General features: G+C 33.5%; 1 protein-coding gene across 2 annotated transcripts in view; it reads left to right on the top strand.

Annotated features, from left to right (window-relative positions):
• Positions 1 to 21,856, top strand: part of gukh (NHS actin remodeling regulator GUK-holder) — a 55,697-nt gene that overhangs the window by 26,399 nt on the left and 7,442 nt on the right. For both annotated transcript variants that reach the window (XM_090106642.1, XM_090106643.1), the window contains exons 2-4: positions 20,221 to 20,311; positions 20,671 to 20,845; positions 21,457 to 21,659. In XM_090106642.1, the coding sequence (XP_089962768.1) occupies positions 20,221 to 20,311; positions 20,671 to 20,845; positions 21,457 to 21,659 (469 nt within the window). The remainder of the gene's footprint in view (positions 1 to 20,220; positions 20,312 to 20,670; positions 20,846 to 21,456; positions 21,660 to 21,856) is intronic.

Genomic DNA, 21,856 nt, shown 5'->3' with positions numbered 1-21,856 from the left:
TGTAAATGTGAAGTGTATTTTTCAAGTGGATACCGTGCATTGACCATTTGGTATAGTTCAATAGATTATTCATGCTTCCTGTTCACTACACGATCATACACTCTTTTGAGAAATTTCCGACGCTGCTGTTTGTAGAAATGATACAAAATTAAATATACTCTCTTTATATGTAAATTGAAATATTAATAAGCTTTATTGAGTGTATGTAATAAATTAAAAAGTAAAAGTGATTTAAGCTTTAAATCCAATTTAAAGGATACATTTTATTAACGCATGACATCAAGATTTAATTTATCGTCCCTTAAACCAAAGACCACTCTAAATTGATTACAATAGCCATTAAATCCTTTTATGCTTTACAATAATTGACTTTGAACACGTGCCGCTGACCGCAGACCTGTTTCAAATTTTATGATGATCATTTCATCAGCCCCTGTATTGGAAAATGTGAAATTAGTCATTGCATTATGTAATCTCAGTTTAATGGTCTGCTCTGTAATGTGTGGGGCGGTGCATTAGCCGATGTGCACATTGTCACGCTTATCAAAACGAAATATACACGTGACACATGCCAGATGTTTTGGCGGGGCTTTTCCATTATGTGTGTGCGATGTTTCTAATGTGATTCAAACTTTGTACGAATATTTAAGTACATAGTTATAACATAGTTTGTTTCATATGTTAAAAAAATACTTTTTTATTTTTATTCGGATAATTATACACATGACTTTAACATAAACGCAAATAAAAAAAAGTATTCATTTCAAAAGCAAAGTGTTTTATCAGGATATCAGATAGATCATCTGACATCTCTATAAAGTTCATTGATACAATGCAAATCCGTGTAAGCGAACATTCGCAAACATCTGCTGGAGACACGTGATAGAACATCTGTTTGTCTATCATTCGAAAGCCCCTACCTCGTGACTCGTGTACGATACATTTATCTCGACCCTCGGTTTTAATTAGAGCCTATTCACTTATCATTGCATTCCAATTCCGATCAGTTTACATTTTCACGGTAGAATGCGCGCGCGCCGACATAGCCACAATGAACCCTTGATCGGTGATTAGAATTAACTTAGATCCTATTGTGTGCAGTGAAAGTACATAGAAATGTGCTCTTAATGTGTTGCTCAAGTTTACAATCTACATAGACTTACTATCTCTTAACTAATAGGTACTATAATAATCTCTACTTAATTACACCAATAAGATTTCATTTGTCTACGCATTGTAATTTCTATGGATCAATATTCACAGTATTTCTAATTGAATTCCATGAAACAATAAAAGCATCCAAAGCTTTTAAGTTCTAACAGACTTAGGTACCTACTCTAAGTATATTTTGTTTTCCATAGACCATGTATTTATTATGTTTTTGCATTTCAGGTAAGTACCAGTGCACTGCTATTGTTATTTGAAGACGTTCTGTAAGTTGTTATCAGATACGGAAGGAAGTTAAAGCTGTAAGTAGGTACTTGACGAAGTGTTCTTGCATTAGTAACTTTTGTTTAAAGAGCGCTAAACTTTGACTTCTATAAAGCTTTTGATACCTTCGTCAGTATTGGACAAACTTTGACAAGATAACGAATTCATCGAGTTTAATTAAGGTCTATCTGCTGACCCTTCATTTGCCTTGATGGGGCTCGACGACCCTATTGCGAAACAAATTGCTCCGAGCCGCTCCTTGGTCTGTCAGAATAAAAAGCTTCCAAAATGATTATTTGATTCCCTTGTATACGACTTCAATTATTGAGTGCCATTTGAGATGTATTGTTTGCTATTGAAATCATTACGAAATACGAATGCATATTAAATTTAATTACATTGTATTCTGCATAACTTCGAAGTTAATGAGCTTAATGCGATGTCAGCTTAATGATGACGGAGCTGTAAACTAGAGAGCAACGCCGATCAATATGTACAATTGTACATATTAAATATTGGTTTCCGACGATATTATCCCATCACTTTGTTAACGAATGACCGAATAATATTCACCGCATAAATAATAACATTGTAGGCTTATCTCAATGCGCATCAAGCTTAGTCACGAGTGTCGGCGTGACTGAAAGGGCACGGAGGAAGCGTTCGTTTGTCTGTTTGTGTACGAATGCCACATAAACAAGCAACACCGCGGGTCTCGCGATGCAATATTATGCCTTTCTCAGTTCTCACGATAAAACATACACAATCTAGACTATTTACTGAGCTGAGCCTTGCTGCTTTATGGGATCATACCTCATAATCTTCTTATGAATACTTCCGATGAAATACCTTTGTAGCATGGAATATCAGTTTGTTCATGACTGCTTAAGTTCTTACTTAGTAGATATGACTGATAATATAAAAAGTTTATAACCAGAATTTATAGACATTTCCTGGAATTTATTTCCACACTATTGAATTTGATCTGAATGATTTCAACTAATTTTACCTAAACCACGTTCCATATTCCTATAACATCAAGAAAAGTTTTCTGCATATAAACGCCAATACACATAAAAACCCTTCCATATTACTGTACACTTTCTCCTCGAATACGTATACCTTCATTAGTACGGCTCACCTCCCTCCCGGTTCACGGCTTACCAGCGAAAGTGGTAGTAATCACCACCAATTAATATTCTAGCCGATGACGCCGACGCCTACTCCGGTCATGCGTTTATTTTGAGAAGGAAATCGTAAGGGGGCGTTAAATATGTGCTTAACTATTTATATCGATATTCGATAATAATCATTAGTAAAAAATCTAAGGATTTGAACCTGAAAATGCTTATGCTTATTTTTAAGGAACATAATTTTACAAAGATGTCTTGAACATTTTGTATTTGTCGGTACGATTGTTCTAATGCTACAAATATAATAATTAATCAACAGAAGGATAACTAAACACGTCCTATATATATTAAATACAATATCTTAATGTCTTTAATATTATATTACAATTACACATGCATACAGTCACAACACATTAATAAAGTTCCTTTAGTAAAACTTAAACCAAAAAACCCTGATGATGTAATGAATTGTTTCGGCCAGCAAGACTTCCTTTGTCGCAATTGCCGACGGGCCTGTTTCCGGGTACAATTATAGGGCTGCCAACTAATCAGACGCTCTTTAACATTAAAATAGTTGAAACAAATGATAGTAGTCTGTTATAAAGATTTTCTTTAATTATTTTCATTTGGAGCACATTCGTAGCTCCACTGTTTAAATATTAAGTATTGGAGATGTGAATGAACTGATAAACTGTCTTGTGTTCGCTGATTATTGTTCTAGTGTCATTTTTTAAGGTCATGGTTAGATGTCCCAATTAAAAACATTTTTTTAAAACTTTTTTTTAATCTAATGAAGGATCGCATATTCATAGAGTTCATTGTTGTATAATAAAATTAAAAACAGAAATGTCGATGTTACAGTCATCAACATAAAATTAAACGATTAAATTGAAATTTATGCTGGAATGGTCCGTCATTAAAGGTCTACATACGATAAAAGGACTATGCTTATCTTTCAATTCAACGCTAACCTCTACCAATTCCAAATGACTTTTATCCAAAAAGGTTCTTATCGACGGAAAGGATTAATTAATCTTCATGTTAAATCCCTTACGAATTTGTTTGTAAAACCCATTGTAATTTACACTATTCAAATCTATCCTGTAATTAAAGCATACCAGGATCGTACAAGACCTCTAACAATGCTTTATGAAATTATGAATATATGCTCTAGTAAAGCTAAAGAAGCTCAGACTTTTAATTCCTATAAGCGCCTTTGTGCAAAATTTCACGCAAACATGAAGCCTTTCAACTTGTAATTACTGTCCGACCACTTCAGCAGGGGGTCATATTGAACACGTTCTTGATCATGATATTAAACTCGATGATAACATCTCTCTTACAAATTAATTTTACCTTTTGTTCTACGTGTCTTGACCAATATTCCTACCGCTAAAGATACTAGACGACTTTCTGTGTTCAGTAAATGAAAATGTGTCGTCGTATATTTTTTCCCATAAATAGCATTTTTCATACAAGACATCTTTTATTTGTATAATCGTCGTCATTGTTGTTATTTTAGTCTGTTGACAGCATCATATTGGCGGCGTCTTTTCAAGCGCTGTTTTAATTAAATAATAATATTATTAATAGATGGGAAACTGGAGAATATTCTCATCAGCGTAAATTACCTGCTGTTGGGGCCATCATAATAACAGAATATAATAACTACTAAATAGTTTGCTATTAGCGACGCTACGCTGTTATATTCTGAAAACAATTTAGGTAACTTCGTATCCAGCAAATTGCTGTGAAATATTTAGTTAATCTTGATATTACTATTTAAAAGGGAACATTATTTATATTCATTGCATTACATTATACTGATGAACCAAAACCAAAATTAAGGATATGATTCAAACAGGAAGACGCGTAAATTCTCCCACTTTAACGAGCCACAATCTTTCACTGAAAGATAAGTTATCGCACCATTGTTCGCACGACTTCAAATGTCACCGATGTAAGCCTATTTAAACCGTAAGTACCAGCTGCTGCAAATCACTGTCGCAACTTACAACTAAAATTAATTGATGTTGTTAATTCTCTGATGATTTAACAGATTCTTATAGACACAAGTACCTACATATATACATATATATAAAAGAAGAACTTCGCTGCATCATTTGTTAAGAAACCTCTGTAATCACCGACATATCGCCAATTATGTTCGTGCCATTCATCAGATTATTTTTTCATCTATTCCAATAACAGAACACCATTATAGTAATTTATAATTATGAGTTCCATTCTATCATTCTTTCGTTGTGTGCGTGTATAATGAATACTTATTAAACGAATCTGGTTTATGGAACGACTGCTCCATTGAGACGACCTTGCGAGCCTCACCAAATACTGTTTGTAAATAGCCTTGGCATAAGACAGGATGAGGTTAGTCACGCGTTTGTAAGCTCCGGATTTAAATTATACTTATAGCATGCAAAAACTTTATTATAATGGACAAGCGAAATAAGATTGCTTTAATGATTCTTCATAATTACGAATTTAAGAAATTATATTCTTGACATTGGAAATGTTGCTCATTATTTATTGAATAGCACACAAAAAGTTGTACTTCAAAGTACAAGGAGAAAGCAGTCTCTCCAAAATTGTACACAATCCTCTTACCAGGGACAGAAATAAAATATAATTGAGTCACTTACGTTTAATAAAATAATCAAGTTGCGGGTACAATTGTCACGTGTACATTATACATGTACATGTACTTATAAATTATAATAAATGTTGTTATAACATAAGAAAATTATGTACTTACCTAGTAATGAAGACAAAGGTATTTCATCGGAAGAAATGCAATGAGATCTAAATATAAATATTTATAGTAAAACGAATCAGTGAAACGCATAAACAAAAAGATGAATTCTCTACATTGAGGAAGAGAAATTCCTTCTTTCTCGTATCACATACTGCAATCTGTAGAGAAAATCTGAAAATAATATTAATGTACTTGACTCATTATTAAATGTGTTTCTGTGATGCGTGATAAACCAAGGCACAAACTTAATATCTATGAACTATATTTTGGGGTACACATACAATTTGAAGTATTTGATTCTAGTAAAGTAGTAATTATTACGATGATATATGAAGTGAACGTAAATCACGTTCTGCAGGTAGAAGTTATATGATTTCACAACTATGAGTATAGTCTTGACTCTAGGCTAATATGCAATTCCTTCACGTATAATCTCATTCGATTTGTATTGCGACAGTAAATTACATTATGTAGTAACTTTCTGAATAATCAGGAAGAGTACTTTGCATATTTCAATTAACTCTTTACTATATACATATTATATATTATTAATTTCATTTCAAAATAATATCTTCTTACTACATAATCTTATCTATCTTCTACATAATATCTACTAGTGGTCCGCCCCGGCTTCGCCCGTGGTACCTACATGTTTAAACTATCCTATCTCTCAAGTTGGATCGAACTGCACATGGTGTGCGAATTTTATTATAATCGGTTAAGTGGTTTAGGAGTCCATTGAGGACAAACATTGTGACACGAGATTTATATATATCTATTAAGATTTATTTTTTTGTACATTTATTTCTCTAGTAATTTGGCACTGAAGCCGTACATTATGTAAGTGGTCAATCAAAAGGGCTTGAAATGCAATTAATGAAATTGACAATAGACTTCGGACGCCCACAAGCATGATTCACATTTCCGATCAGCTAGGCATAATGGTACTGTCTAGTACAGAGGTAGACATTATCACGTCTAATCGGTACTATAGTTATTTACAGATGACCAGCACACACTATTTGTACATCATTTTGCATTAGTAGGTTCCTAAATAAGTCCCCTATTTATCCTATTTATATGCCCTACCTATTTATAATAGCTGATCAATTTTGTAAATTGCATGTAATGGCTCATCGTTTAGGTGAAGGTACAATTAGGGCTGTCAAAAACATTAAAGCGATGAAAAATTGAAATTTACAGATTTTACGAATGTAAATTAAACCGAAATTTTAAAACATTATGGAGGGACTTTGGTAAGACTATTTAGTTTAAAACATAAACATAGGAGGACAGCTCCGTAGGAAGCTTTTAAAATTATAAAATGATGATTAAATCAAACCTTAAGGTTAAAGTTATCTATCCAAAGAGCTTTCAGTTCGTGGATTTAGTTTGGTATTATGTACATATACTTATTGATTTCAAAGTCAAAATTATGAGCTCCAAACCAGGTGCAGCATTCGTACATTCAAACAATAAATATCTCAGAGTAGGAACATAAATTATAAATAAACAAAATTTTCAGGTGTGTGCTTTTGTTCATTTAATTTCATTACCATAAAGCATCTAACTATTTATACTGTTCTATCAGCGGAAAGCTAAAGTGCACTTTGTTAGGCAAGATGTTACGGCCGCTAAATGTTACGACTTCACCTTTACAATCAATGTTATGTGGAAACATCCTGTATACCAACGAATTAACTTGACTATTACAACTTTTTTAATATGTACCATAAACGTTAGCTGCTATAACACGTTTGAAATTGTGCACAGAGAATAAGGCTGCTTTTCCACCAATATTGCGCGAGAATGTGTTTGCTAAGAACCAATCATATCGCTTAATTTAGTTTGAAGTTGAAGCGTTTATCGCTTGAAGCTAAACTGTTGGTTATTTACAAACACATTCCTCGCTAGACATCTTCGCTAATTATTGGTGGAAAGCACCCTTAAGCTAGCACCTACGTAACCATTATCGGGAGACTAATAACTCCAAGTATAGGTAGAGAGCGGCCGCGGCATGCAGTTAGATTGGCCTTATTACGTAACGCCTTTAATTTCCTGCACAAACAATTATCTCCTTGACATTTGACCGCTTTCTTTATGAAACAATCTACTGTTACTTGCATAACATCCTAGTTAGATTATCGTCAAAGTACATTTGTTGGTAGAATACGAGTAATCATTATTTTAATGGAATTCCACGAAGGACAAGTAAATTGCATTTGAGTTCTCAACTGTAAGTGATTTTTATGGTGTAAAATTATGATGTAACGTTTCATTCGGGCTACTTTGGCAGCAGATTGTACTATGTAGTATATTTTTAACTTTACTACATTCATATTGGTAGCAGGTAGTTCGTACAGGTAATTCATAACGTTAAATTAGTTCATTTAAATAAAATTTATTTGATCTGAAGTCGTTAATAATTTTAATTCAATTAAATTAAGTACTCCGTGACGTCAGAACACCTGAGTCCCGAACGGACAAGTCTTGGTACTAGAGCTGTCGGTTTACGTTAGTCCAGCGAACAGCTAAAGGAATTCGAAACTAGATTTTGCTCTCACAGAAACATGATTTCCCATTTGAAACATTTGAATTGAACGCACAAAACTAGTTTGCTTAGAACTTAGAAGCCACGGTCTCACCTTGACTTATTGAGATTGGGTTTTTTCTACTAACTTAAAACCATTTATATGCTAATACTAATTGGAATTTGATTAAATAAATGTCACATCTTGTATCAATAAAACATAGTGTTATTTATGAGGGTTTTTTTTGTAGCAGGAAGTCTTTTTTTATTATATAGATTTATGTTACCGAGATTTTTTGATTCCTAAGCTTCTGTCCGTAACTAAATCATAACAACTCTTTATTAAATAGACTGGTAAACAATAAACATTCTCATAAATTATATTACAAGAATTCCCAAATCGTAATTTAATTAACAAGTTTAACGTTTAAAATCTTCCCTTTGCAAACTGTGATCATCAATAGAAATGAAAATACCAAATCGAAAATTATTTACGGCACAACGTTCCTTCGAACTCCTGAAACATCATAAATGCTGGATATTTTCGAAGTTCTTTTGTGAAACGTCCATATCGGAACAAAGAAACTTTCCTTTCGAACGGCTTTTGACACGCAAAAGCCTTTTTTTTCCTTGAACGCTGTAGATTGGGTAAGTCATGTTACTAGTAATAGCTGGATGAAAAGAAACCCCAGGTATTGTTTCATGGTGACTTAGTGTTTACGAATGTGTTACGTTCTCAGCAAATTCGTCTGACGCAGCACGGTTTCCATTTAAATCCGTAATTTGCTTTGATTAATTAACGTGGATGCTTGACAAAAGGCAAGGGAACTACACTTTGTGTTCGTGTCTTCTGTTTGTATTGCAACTTTAATTAGGGTTAGATATATACGCCAAATTGGTATCTTAAAAACCGTAATTAAAATAAAAACAATTCACCATGTGGATCAGAAATACATAACGAAAAATGAAAATAACTAAGTATGCTACAGTTAAATTGAGACAATGTTTTGTTTTAATAATAATAATGAATAAATGTATTCTAAATACTTAACTGTAATTTATTCACAAAGTTTTGCTATGAAACACTCAACTATTATTGGCATCATCCAATTTTCTTTTATGACTCTGCTTTTCTCCTGGTCTCTCGGCTGTTTTTAAAGGAAAACGTAGTTAGGACTTATTCTTATTTTCTTTAATATCCCCTACTAAAAGTTTATTACTTCTCAGATAAGATCTTTCAAACACCGATTAGGTATATGAATGCCAAAAAAGCGAGAAGTATATCAAACAGCTCTTAATACCTTCCGAAGGTGAACAACACAGCTTGCCGTAGGCAAAGTACAAATTGTAATCTACGTATTCCATGCTTAGTCGCCGTTACGAGACAAACTTGCAATAATTAAATTTACTCAAGTTCTACCAACTTTAAGGAAATTGCGCGATTGTCGCAAAACGAAACGCGAGTTTACAATTTCGACTTTATGTGGGTAGAACAAAATAAGATTAATAAAGCCAACGATATAATTAATTTGATAAATTACATCTTGAAATTTCACTTGGACTTGAACTTGAACTAAAATAAACAGTTACACTGTATTATTTAGTCTCTACATGTAAATCAATATCTATTAATGAGGCTGAGTTTCATAATATTGTTCACTTTCAGCGACTTCCCGCGACCTTTTAATCTCGTAACTTTAGATTTTACCTTAGAGATAATTTAAGAGTAATCGCTTCAGATGTACAAAGAGCGATACCGGTTTACGGTATAATGTGAAATGTCGTCCTCATTAAAAGTAGAGTTAACCAATCAAAGATCAGCCTTTATGAATAGTTTAAATTATAATAGGTATGTAACAGAGACCACACACATAACAAACTAAGTATATGTATTACAATTTAATACTCATTTTATATTGCCTTAGGCCAAGGTTAGAAATCGTAATAAGATCTTTTTATTTTAACAGATAATTCATAAGCAAAGTAAAATAATCAAGGATACCAGATGTGTATGAAAATAACTTAATATTATATTTTAGCCTTGTATTTTTCCTCGTCTGTACTCGATTGTATATCTATATTCGCTCTATTTTGCAAGTTAAATTAAAATTTATTATAGTCTCAGTGAACGTACTTCATTCGTGCGCCCGCAGGAATGTCGGAAGAGCTCTGCTTCTTACCTGATTGACATTTTACGCCTACCTGTCCTGGTGGATGGAGAATGTGCTAACTGTCCAACTCTGACGATACATTTTAAATTTAAATACAACCTGATATTGTTCAATTATAAAGCTTCTATAATTGTAATAGAAATCTTTTAAATTTAGGATGTGAGTACGAAGTGCTGTTTAAAGTTATATTTAAAACATTTTGCTATAGACAAATAAGAACGCAGACTTTGGCCCATGATCAATTGGTCTAGACGCCGTTATACCCGAAACACGCTGTTTTGAATCCCGTGTCACGCGGATCGATTCTATGCATTTCGGAGATTTTATTACTTTAATCGTGGTCTTTAATCTGTAATCTGTACTTCCCTAAAGCAGAATAATATACTTCGTGCAAAATGTAATGAAGTCATACCAAATATATGTAGAGATTTTGCTGAGGATACGTGACAATATTTTTATGACCGCATACGTAAGCCTGGGTAAGCCTTGAATGGAGTCAAAAGCCGGATGAGCATTTTTTTCTCGGTAAACCAACGGCTGTGAATAAGTTGTGTTAAAAATTACACATTTGTACCCACGAGTGTATAAAAAATCTATAACAGTAATATGTAATTGAGTAATGATGTCTGTAAATTAATATTGAAGTAAAGAGTGAAGGATATATGAAGCTTTAACAAAAACCTAAAGCCCTGTTAGTCAACTCTTATAGCAAAAGCTCTCCAAAGGGGGTAAGTCATTTATTTGCTTTGACAAACAACCCAATATTACTAAACATCACAACAAGCCGCACGTTCAAAACATCACATTTGGCAGAGCCCCATGCGGCACGTGATATTGAACGCTTAACAATAGTGAGTGGAAATGTTCTCTCAAATGCTTTTGACTTGTACTAATTAATGCAACACCCCAACAATAGCATTTATTCTCAAAAATAAAAAATCTATCGTGTTTTTCTTTTATCTGTCTTCCACAGTAATTAATATTCTCTACCGCGGCGGTAATTAATTAAAATCTTACTGGATGAAATATGGAAAACATTGTGTAATTTTATGAATAGGAATACTCAAGATGAAATTTATAAAAAATTGATAATGCTCGCCAAAGAGCAGCAGCGACAGAACAGCCAGACCAACAGATTGTATCTGAACGTAGCGTGACGGGAAGGGGGTTAACAACCTTGATTCGTATCCGCTGCTTGTATTTTGTCGGTGATTGTTGCAAATTTAACAATGTGCTGGTTACAAATTGCAATTATGTACATTTCATTTCGATGACATCAGTAGATAGCGCCATCCTCGGAGGATAGCACATTGAGCATCTTTCTCTTCCAATATGGAGACATGTTTATTTATTTAATTAACCTTCATTTAAACATGTAGGGTAATTAAATCACCGTATAAGTGCTAAGCTGTGAATAAACGTAATATATTATAGCACAGGAAATCTTAGCCGCCGCACAACGGTTAGCGTGTATATGATTCATCACTTTCGGGATGTTTATGAAATTATTAACGGTAGCTTTCCGAAATATCCATAATGAAAGCTTTAATAATATTTACGTAGTTTCGTTGCGCACGTGCTGTCTATTTTTAAACAAGAAATCTTTTTAATTATCCCACAACGTAAACCATTTTGACATGATTAGGTCAATCGAAGTCGATCAAACTATACATGGTACACAAAACGGTAAATTTCAGTGTTTTAAGCGTAAAGAAAACCAGACGGTATTCAATTTCAAACCTGCATTTGCGCAATAGGATCATCTATTTAATCTGGTTCAAATACATGTAGTACTTCAAATCAATCGTAAAATATAGATGCATTCATTTTGTGTATTCAATATTGTCTTCCTGTAATACTAACTCATTTTTATTTAATGAATCAACAATGAACATAACTATATTATAATTATGTCCTTATTAACTTTCTTTCCCATCCAAATTTTATTAAGTACTATTTTAGAGCTGTAGCGTAGATATATAATGGTATTAACAGGCGTGACGTGAAACTATGTATGTCTCAATTTGTTCACACTTCCTGACACTGAACAGACAGCGTTGAAGACGTTAAAAAGCTGAGGTGTTGAGTCTATGAAGCCTCATTGTTTGGCTCTGACATCGCACATCGGCACTTCAAAGAGCGTGCTCAAACATCGGATACCGCTAACACTGCATTGGTGGTTTTCTTTTAACGTACTATTTACTCACGGCGATAAATAAACTGCAGTCTTTGTCAGTGTTCTTGAAGCGTAACTGTTTTGTAATACTATTTCATTTGTTTCGACCGATTGTTCTTATATCACATTTGAAAATGCATTTACGTAACTACATGTTTATTTTATAATATCCCTACGTAATAATAAGATAACTTTATATGATGTTTAGATACAATTTCGAATCAATGGAACATCCGAACCACACACGGCGTTTTCATGGCGTTGTATCTAAATCGAATCCATAAAACCCTTCCTCAAATTTTATCAGTCCTCAATCAAGTTGAACATTGAATGATTTACATCGTCGTCTCAGCCCCACCAGCCGCAAGGGATTCTTAGCCAATTCCCCGTAGCGCTCGTCGATTTTGAATGTGATATGTCATATTGATGAATTTAGTGTCTGTAGTCTGTACGTAACCGTGAGAGAGATATTAACTTCCGTTCTATAAAATCTAAATCGTGATTGCTGAATTAGCATTCGAATAAACTTGGAGTAGATGTGGAATATTATGGGCATTAAATTTCGTTATTGTCGGTAGTTAATTTTAATAGAAATTTCTTGAACGATCACTCAAATTTTAAAGGCATTTGAAAATTTTCGTATTATTTATCTTTGACCTTTTCATAGAAATTAGGGAATTTATATTGTTAAGATAAAAATATGTCAAAAGTATTAATACTTATTACTAGCGGAGGTGGTATTAATTTCGAGTTAGGTTTCCTAGTGGCAAAGGTCATTACACCTCGTGGGATGCTGGTTTGCCGCACCGTACCGTGTTTCCTGAACGGATGCCAAACTAATGATTTATTTACTTTAGTTCAAAGACACATAAAACAATCAAACGGAATTATAGAGGTACTTTCAAGTATTTCTTCAATTAGGTATATTTGAATACATATTATGATGACTTAGGTCTTAGATTGAGAGATGATCCAAACGGAAAACTGACTGAGTTTAAAACTACATTTAAGTCCTTCGATAATACTGAATAATTTAGTCTTCAAAATAATTTAAGAAAGAAAATAATTCCCCAGCATTTATTCTGTATAAGAAGTCAGATCAGTTTATGTACTTTTTATATGAGCTCGATTGACAAAGCTTTTCCGTGGCGGCGTGAATAATTGAAAATACGCAATAGAACGCATTTCATTGATGTTCACGTTGACGTGAATGTAACGTAAAATAAGGACAGGCCATTCAATACCATACCGGCACCGCAAGCGAGGCAATGTAGCGTAAAGCCTCCGGCTGTCCTAACACTCTCTACTATACACTCTATATACATATTCTTAAGAGCCATATTGCATAAATCACTAAATGCGATTTGCTGGGATCGAAATGATAATGCCAACCAATATCTAAGGAAGCTTATTGCCTGGTCATCGGCGTCGTATTTCTGAACGCATATTTTATACAAATATTCCGAATCGGCGTTTGTAAAAGCATCATTCAAAGTTAATTATTGGTATTTTGAAAGAGTGTGCTTGCGTGACAGCGTTAGCAATTGCGATGGCATCCGATGTCGAATATAAATGGATCAATAATTTAAAGTGGTGATCGTTAGCAAATTCATCACGAAAGGGTTACTTTTCATAACTTGTGACACATGCACATAATGGTTTATTTTATACTTTATTTTAATATGTACTTAATTTTTTAACATTTTAAAATTACAAAATATTTTCAATACGTGTTCATGAATGTAATTATATTTGGCATCTGTGTTTTTGAATAGATTCCAGAAATGTATAGCTATGGTATTGAATATAACATACAACCTTTACAATGTTTAATTATCCCATTGCACCTGCTGCAATAACTGTAGTTACTATAAGGTTACGCATTTTTTATTACTGTAAGCGATGACAAGTAAATTGACGGTATTTAAATAAATAAAAGTAAGTCGATGGTGAGTATAGCCATTATCTGGAAAAATGAATTGCAGTTGGAACCACGCCTGTCCATTGTGTGCCTGTCTTAAATTTATAATTGGACCCTAACGGGCCGATAAAATCGACAACGAAACGCTTCTGAAACTGTGAAATACCAACAATTAAATAAGGTGGAAATAGTCTTATTTACTGTTAGGAGAATCCGAGAATCCCAACCTGTGCTTTTTCAATTGTGTTTCAATTGTCTATCTTAAAAGCTATTTTACGGTTCAGATGTAATCTAATAAACATGAAATTGGAAAAACCAACAACATGAATCTTGGATAGGAAGAATAATAGATTTATTCTGAAATGCTAAAAACATTTCTCATCATTATATTATAATTATTGTACTTAATTATTTTCGCATTCTTTATAGCAGGTAAGCAATGTAGTTAACGTCATTAAGAAAGGGCCTTTCCGAGTTTAACAATAAAACCCATTAATTTTCTCCTTATAAAACAAAAATAAACACATATTGATATTGAGCGTATATTCAACCTGCACCTGCCGCTGTCAAGGTGTTAAAATTATAGTATATATGCATTATTTGTAATAAATTATAGGGATAATAAGAAATATTCAACGAAAGTACATACAATTAAACATTTCTGCATAATATGATGAATGACGATCATGTCATTGAAAAAAGGATGAGTATAAGACTATTTATTCCTGAATTCACATGGTCGTTACGTTCGTAATAAACGGTAACGATCCAACTAAATGGATTCGAATGATTGTTAGCTTTATGGTGGAAATATATTTTATTACTCGAATATAGGTTTTGACATTGCACTTATATTTTATTATTTTTCTTCGTTCAATAAATTTAAAAATAACTTATATAGATTTGAATTTCCTTTTTCTCATAAATACGTGTACTCGCTAGTCGCTTCCAAATTCAATACGATTACTACAATAGCTTTGCAAGTTTGAGACACGAAGCGTCCCTATTTATATCTGATTATCAAAACAATTTATCATCTAAATATAAGAAATATTTGACTATTTGTTACAGCACAAACAAAACGATGTTATTATTCGTATCCAATATTTAGAAAATAATATAAGTGGCAGCGGTATTGTGTATAAACCGCAAATAAAATTTGCGAGTCGTTCCGGCCATGCCCCTTTGTTTTGCACAAGTTATGGTTGTCATACCATCGTCAGTTATATTATGTGATGCGGGCTCTACAATGTTATCGTTAGCGGGTAAATATTGCCGCGGCTACAAACATTTTATTCTTTTATTACAGTTATAATGAACACATAGCGGATTTTCTGATAGGTTCGCGTACAAGGCGTTCTAACTACAATCCAGCATCCCTTATACGAAAGTCCAGTTAATTAGAGGCCATTTAGTTTTTCTTTGGATTTTTACTATGAGACGACCTGGAGTGAACTAGAACCGGAGAGCTTCCTGCTATGATCCTTAAATGGGCCTATGCGACGTTTGATACGGACAATTTTCTCGATTCAACTTTTTGCCACGCCTTTTGAATGAGGCCGTAAGAAGTGGCTAATCGTTATTGCCTTGACTCTACTGGTCAACGAACTGGCACAATATGCGCTCTGCGTTTTGCTACTTTGTGTTACGCTGTGTGCTTTATTTTAATCCGCATACTTTATGTTATCTGAATTGTCCCTGACAAACGCAATTAATATCTCGCATTTGCTATAACAAAAGATACGAATCCAAATTTTGAGTAAAACGAGTAAATAAATGTGCAGTGATTTAGTGATTTTCAGACTTTTATATGCTGGAAAAAGTGCCATTCAACAAGTTTCCTATGTTAAAGACTTTAAGAAAGCAAACAATAAAATAGAGGCAACCAATTTAAAATTCATTCAATCTTTACTGCTTTAGATAATTACTTTGCTCAAAGCCACTTGAGGAGCGCGTCTTTTTGCGCAGCTACATCGTAAATTTTTTAAACGAGCGCTGCTGCCCGCTTATTCCCTATATTTTGCAGCACCAACACTTCGCATCCAATAATTAAAACATATATTTGTATCGAACACCGCGCAGTATAAACTCATGCAAACATCAGAAAATGTTAGCATTACGAGCAATTAAGATTACTATCTTTAAGTGTATTAATCTTATTTGATTGGGAAAGTTGTCGGATAAATCGTGGGTTCCAGGCTCATTTTATGGTTGCCGCTGCGCTAAGTATAAGTTGGCGTCACCTTCCGCTTGAAGCTATTATCGCAGTTATCGCTAATATGTAGTTTATACATAATCTTTATCAACGCAAGTGCTTTTCACAACTCGAGTTAACTATTAATGTATGCGCCTTAATTTACGTATGTGACTGTGTTAGAAAGTACCTAGTATACTGTGTTGTGACACGCGGTTATAGTAGACGTAACTAGCACACCGTTTCCTTACCCTTATCTAGGACATCTTGCACTGTTTTTTAAATTGTTTTCTTTACTTAAAAACAACGTAATCCATATTATTTCACGCTCAGATAATCGTAGATAAGAGCTGATACCATGTTGACACAATCCAGTAAAACAAGTTTTAAGGTGCGGAATAATTATTAATAGCAATTACGTCTATAGCTGTTGTCTTGTCATCGGTTTAAACTCTTTATTAATTTCTAAATAACGAGGTATCTAAACTAGTAATTTAAAAAACAATTTACAAACCGACGTGACGCAATATAAACTTTATATGATAGACATACAACAACAAAAAAAACATGCATGCTATTTTGTATCTTAAATCCTTAGCCAGTTTCAATATTATTTGGTCGTCATCATATTTCACAACGCGACAGATAATGCTCAAAGTATGTCACTATCGATATGAATATCAATCAATATTATCTAAGCTCGTAAAATTTTGTACAACTTACAATGGCTTTAAGTTGATTGATGAATGAACGCATTACGCATGTTACAATTAAAATACATATGCAATTAAAATGTTAAGCTTCTGTTTCTATATTTTATTATAACGTTGACTTTTTGTTCGTAATTATATTGAAATGAATTAACCAAATAATTGTTTCAAACTCAAAATCAAAATAAAAATTGATTAAAAGATTGGAGGAATACTATATAGCCGGTATTTTGAACGCTTTACTTTTCAAAGCATTTCCAATAAGAAAAGGGACTTCGGGAAATGTAAAATATATTGATAGGGTACCGAGCTACCGGGTCGGACCCTTTCATCCCAGGGTTATGTCCAAGTGATAACTCTCACACATATGTGACCGACCATAATCGTACAAACCCGGCTGCTCTACCCTTTTGACAATAGCCTACAGCCAGCATCCTGCGGTTAACGTTATCCTATTTAGAAAAAGACAATTCTCATCATTCCTTTTATAAATCGTATGGTTATGGGCGGAAAACATTGCGTTTATATGTAGTAAGAGCAATAATACAAAATTATTAGTCTCTAAAAAAATCTTTGTTTTGATATTGTAAATACACCCTTCTATTGATTTCATTTATGGAGACAAAATATAAAGCTCGTTATCCATAGTTTATATATTAAAGCGTATCTATATGTCTAGTAATTTGTGTTGCCTTACTTCGTACAATTGCGGGATTTTATGTTCCGTCCATAATGAACAAAATTTCCTGTTGACAAAATTGGTAATAACAAGTAATAATAATCAAGCACTCGAACGCCGCGCCGTATCTTTAATTATCTCAAGATTTCCATTCAAAGATTCTTCAGACATTATAGTACTGCAATTCCCAGACGATCCCAAAATACACATCACTAAGACGAATGACTCACTAGAAATATACATGCATTCAATAATGTCACATACGTTGCATTTATTGCATGAGGATTCTTCCAGTTCTGTAGGAATATTTTTATAAGATACTGTAGGTATACATGTGATTTATTTAGATTTTTGATAAATTATCAGAGTCTCAAGACATATTTTCAATTAATTGTCGTGGTCAAATGTCGCGTGCCCGTAGCTAGTAAAAAAGGGATTTATATCAATATTTTTTTTTACTTGTTACGACCACCCAAACACATTTCCAAAGAACAAACTTTACCTGAGCTCAGTACGGCCAAACGTAATCAGTTTCAAGTTTTACACGACACACATGATTTCACTAATCCATGTAATGCAATATCCAGTAGGTACGTATAAAGGCTTCATTCTGTTATTTAAAAGTTGCCGACACCCTATCTCCATGAATATTTAATGCTTCCTAAGAAGCCAATAAGATTGTTAAGCTTTAATTTGACTACATCTTGCGGTTGCCACTTATTACTTGTATGGTTTTTACATTCTTGTACGAATTATTTAAGATATAATGTATGCAAATGATAACAATTCAAACAATTTTGAAGAAACATTTAAAATTCCCTTCAGGAATCGTTATATAACTACATTCCTTTGCCTTGTGCATCCCAAACAAGTTTTCGCAGTTCTACTTTCTGATAATATTGTGGTGTCCTTGCGAGGTCTTTTCAAAGTCGTGACCAGGCAGGACCTTCATGTCTGCCATAAGTAGATACTTTCTCCAAGCTATCCTATTATATTGACTTACAACATCGTATCTTTTAAACCATATATGTACCTACACGTTTTCACGAAGATTATTTTTCTGGAAAAAAGAATAGAGGAGTAGATAAATAGTGTTTAAAATGGATATTAAAGTAAAATACAAAAAATTTCATTATTTTCTCCAGACTTGGGCTTTCACCAAGGAAGAAATAAATTGAAAATAAATAATAGGCTATAGTATAGTGTATCCGTTCTATCGAAGCTAATACGTAATCTTCATTATGCTATTAGTTAAATCATAAATTAATTGATAACCACAAGTCAATAGGTACCGATGGCGATCACATTTAAGTGTTGGAGGTATGCCCCCCACGTCGTCTTGATTTCTGATCCGGCGATGGCCAAGGCCGCTTCACAATACCTTTGGCTCACTTATTTCTTATTGCGATCCAATACTATTCAATCTTACTATCTGTTTTATATAGAACTAGTTTCCGCGGCCGGTCCCCTCTCGCATGCTGACGGGATTTCAATAAGCAATTTTATTATGCCTTGTTTTCAACTAAACAATATTCAGGATGGTTATAGCTCAGGAAATGCAGTCGATGGTATCCCATGCGGTCGATTGTTTTTGTTCTTTTGCATTCTTAGTGTTTACAAACATTTTAAGTTCTTTATTTTGCTCATTATGCTTTTGAAAATTACTATTACTAGATATCATACTTAAAGAAGTTAGCAACAATGACTTGCATAAACGCTGCACTGGGGCTCGCATAAAACCTGAAGTATCAATGAATTCATATTTATAGTCAATTTGTTATCGCTTCCGTATGATTCGAGTAAAGATAAATATTTAAGTATTCTCTCCAACTGCAATCGGAATCTAATAGTCTGGTCTAAGTTGGACGACACAAACGCTACGTCGCGTCGCGCTTTAAATTTATGCGCTTCTCTACGACTGCTTTGGAATGTCGACCGTACTGTAGTGCTCGCTATACCAGTCTCAAATACTAGCATTTTATTGAATTTTATAACTGCTATTTCATATTTGTATAAGTACTTGTTTACTTAATCATTAGAAATCTTCTGTATATCGTCTATTCATTATTACTATGACATAATAAAAAACATTTTACACTGTTATTGCGTATAACGACATTGTAATATAAGTAAGATTACGTGCTAATTATCCTAAGATATATGATATCGATACAGTGTATTCTCGAGAACGTCCATCTCCATCCTAATAACAGCAAATTGAACCTGTAATTTGTGTTCATTATCCGGAATTCGAAATACATTCAGTCACGAAACGGACCGAAGTGGAACTTCGATCACGTTCGTCTTAAGGCACCAAAAAGTTCCATTTAGTACCTTTTTTGTAACCATCTCACTGGAAATAGCTTACATAACACCTTAGAGTACTACTAGATGCCCTAATGAATACAAAGTACCACTCTACATCTCTGTAGACGTACCCAACATCAATATAAAACGTCGATACACTTCACATGGATGTTAAAGTTTTATCTCTTGTTTCAGCGGAGGGAAGCCTGTCTGACTTTGCGTTACGCAAAGTCCACTACACGGCTAGTAACCCTCTCAAGAAAGAACTTTTTACACCGGATACGAGGTAAATAATTAATTATTTCATAAGATAGATTGCGAATGTTTGTGTTGGTTAATTTTTTTAATCGTCGTTGATGATTGATGAAAAAAATGTAATATGTAATTTCATGATTTCACTTTGGTTTGTTAGAAACTTTAAAATTCAAATTGCTCATATTTGTTTCGAACAACAACCGGAATTCATTTGTTCGCCCAGCGAACGCTAGAGCTATAAGTCACATTGTGGTACATTGTAAATTACTTTACCTACATAGAGTAACGAGTTTTGATAACCTGATTTCCCCGGTGTTTTATTGTTTTAGAATCTATAAAACTCTTAGCACCCAAGAATCTTATAACAATATACGTTATACAAAATTCCAGGCCTGCAAGCTTACGCAAGTTGTACGAAAAGGCAACTACCGACCGACTTTCGGCGTCGATTCTTGATCAACTCAGAAAAGATTCGCAGTATTCACCTTTCTTACTGTGTACGCCCGTACTGAGTACAAAAAGAAGACGTGTCTATCATAAAGTTGATGAAATCGAAACTCGTATTGTAAGTATACGTTTATCTAATTATTTGTACGGATTTGATGCGCTATTAAAAATATTATTAATTAAAAAAGATATTATAACATGCATATAAATACTGAATAGATTTAGATTTGCAGCAAGGCTATTTATAAATTTGTATAATTCGCAGCCGCATTACAAACGAAATGAAACTAATTACATGTATCGAGGCGGGCGTTGGCACCTGTGCCACTGCTTACTTAATCTTTAATTGGTTTCAATTTTTAAACGTTAATTAAGTTTATGTACGTTATATTGCTTCAAATAAACAATTTGGATTCATTTTAGTTTATTTTTCTACAGCCGATTATGATTGCAGTGACAGTTTTTACTACCACAGATACTGGAGTTCCTCCTATTTTTATTGTATAATTTTTCAAATAAGTTTATGATATTAACTTTATGTGTAACTTTATATGGTATTTTGCTGAATAAAAAGAATAAAAATGAATAAAAAATGAAATAGAAAATTAAATTGCGTCTTTTATAATCTTCATAAAAATGAATAAATAGATCTAAAGAAGATAAGAAAGAGCCATTTTTAATACTTAATGTATTAACCAAACCATTATAATAACGAATCCAATTCCGCAGCCGTCAGTTGTAGAGCACCTTCGGAAATGGACGTCACGGGAAGCGGTGGGCGACGTCACAGCGCTGCCGGATTCGTCCATGAGGATCGTGAGCAGCGTCACGTTGACCCCGGATGAGCTTTCCGAGTGCGGCTCTGGGGACGAAGAGCCGATAGACCACAGGTTGCCGAGCCCTGAAGAACAACTGCGCGTTATTGCTTCTAAGTAAGTGAAAATTCAGAGTAAGAACGAACGTTCATAGAAAACATCAAACTATTTGATAAATTCAAATTTTGTAAGCTCTAAAGTTTGCCTGACTGTCAAGTTTCTGATCTTGTGATATAATAAATCAGAAATATAAATATTATTTGTCATATAAATTTTTACATAGAGTAATACAAAATATTAGCTGGACTTTAACT

This window comes from Colias eurytheme, chromosome 10 (genome assembly GCF_061535395.1).
Source record: "Colias eurytheme isolate Ceu_HAF_F1 chromosome 10, ilColEury1 Martin Lab GWU primary, whole genome shotgun sequence".
NCBI lineage: Eukaryota > Metazoa > Arthropoda > Insecta > Lepidoptera > Pieridae > Colias > Colias eurytheme.
This window is presented reverse-complemented; position numbering and strand designations above follow the sequence as displayed.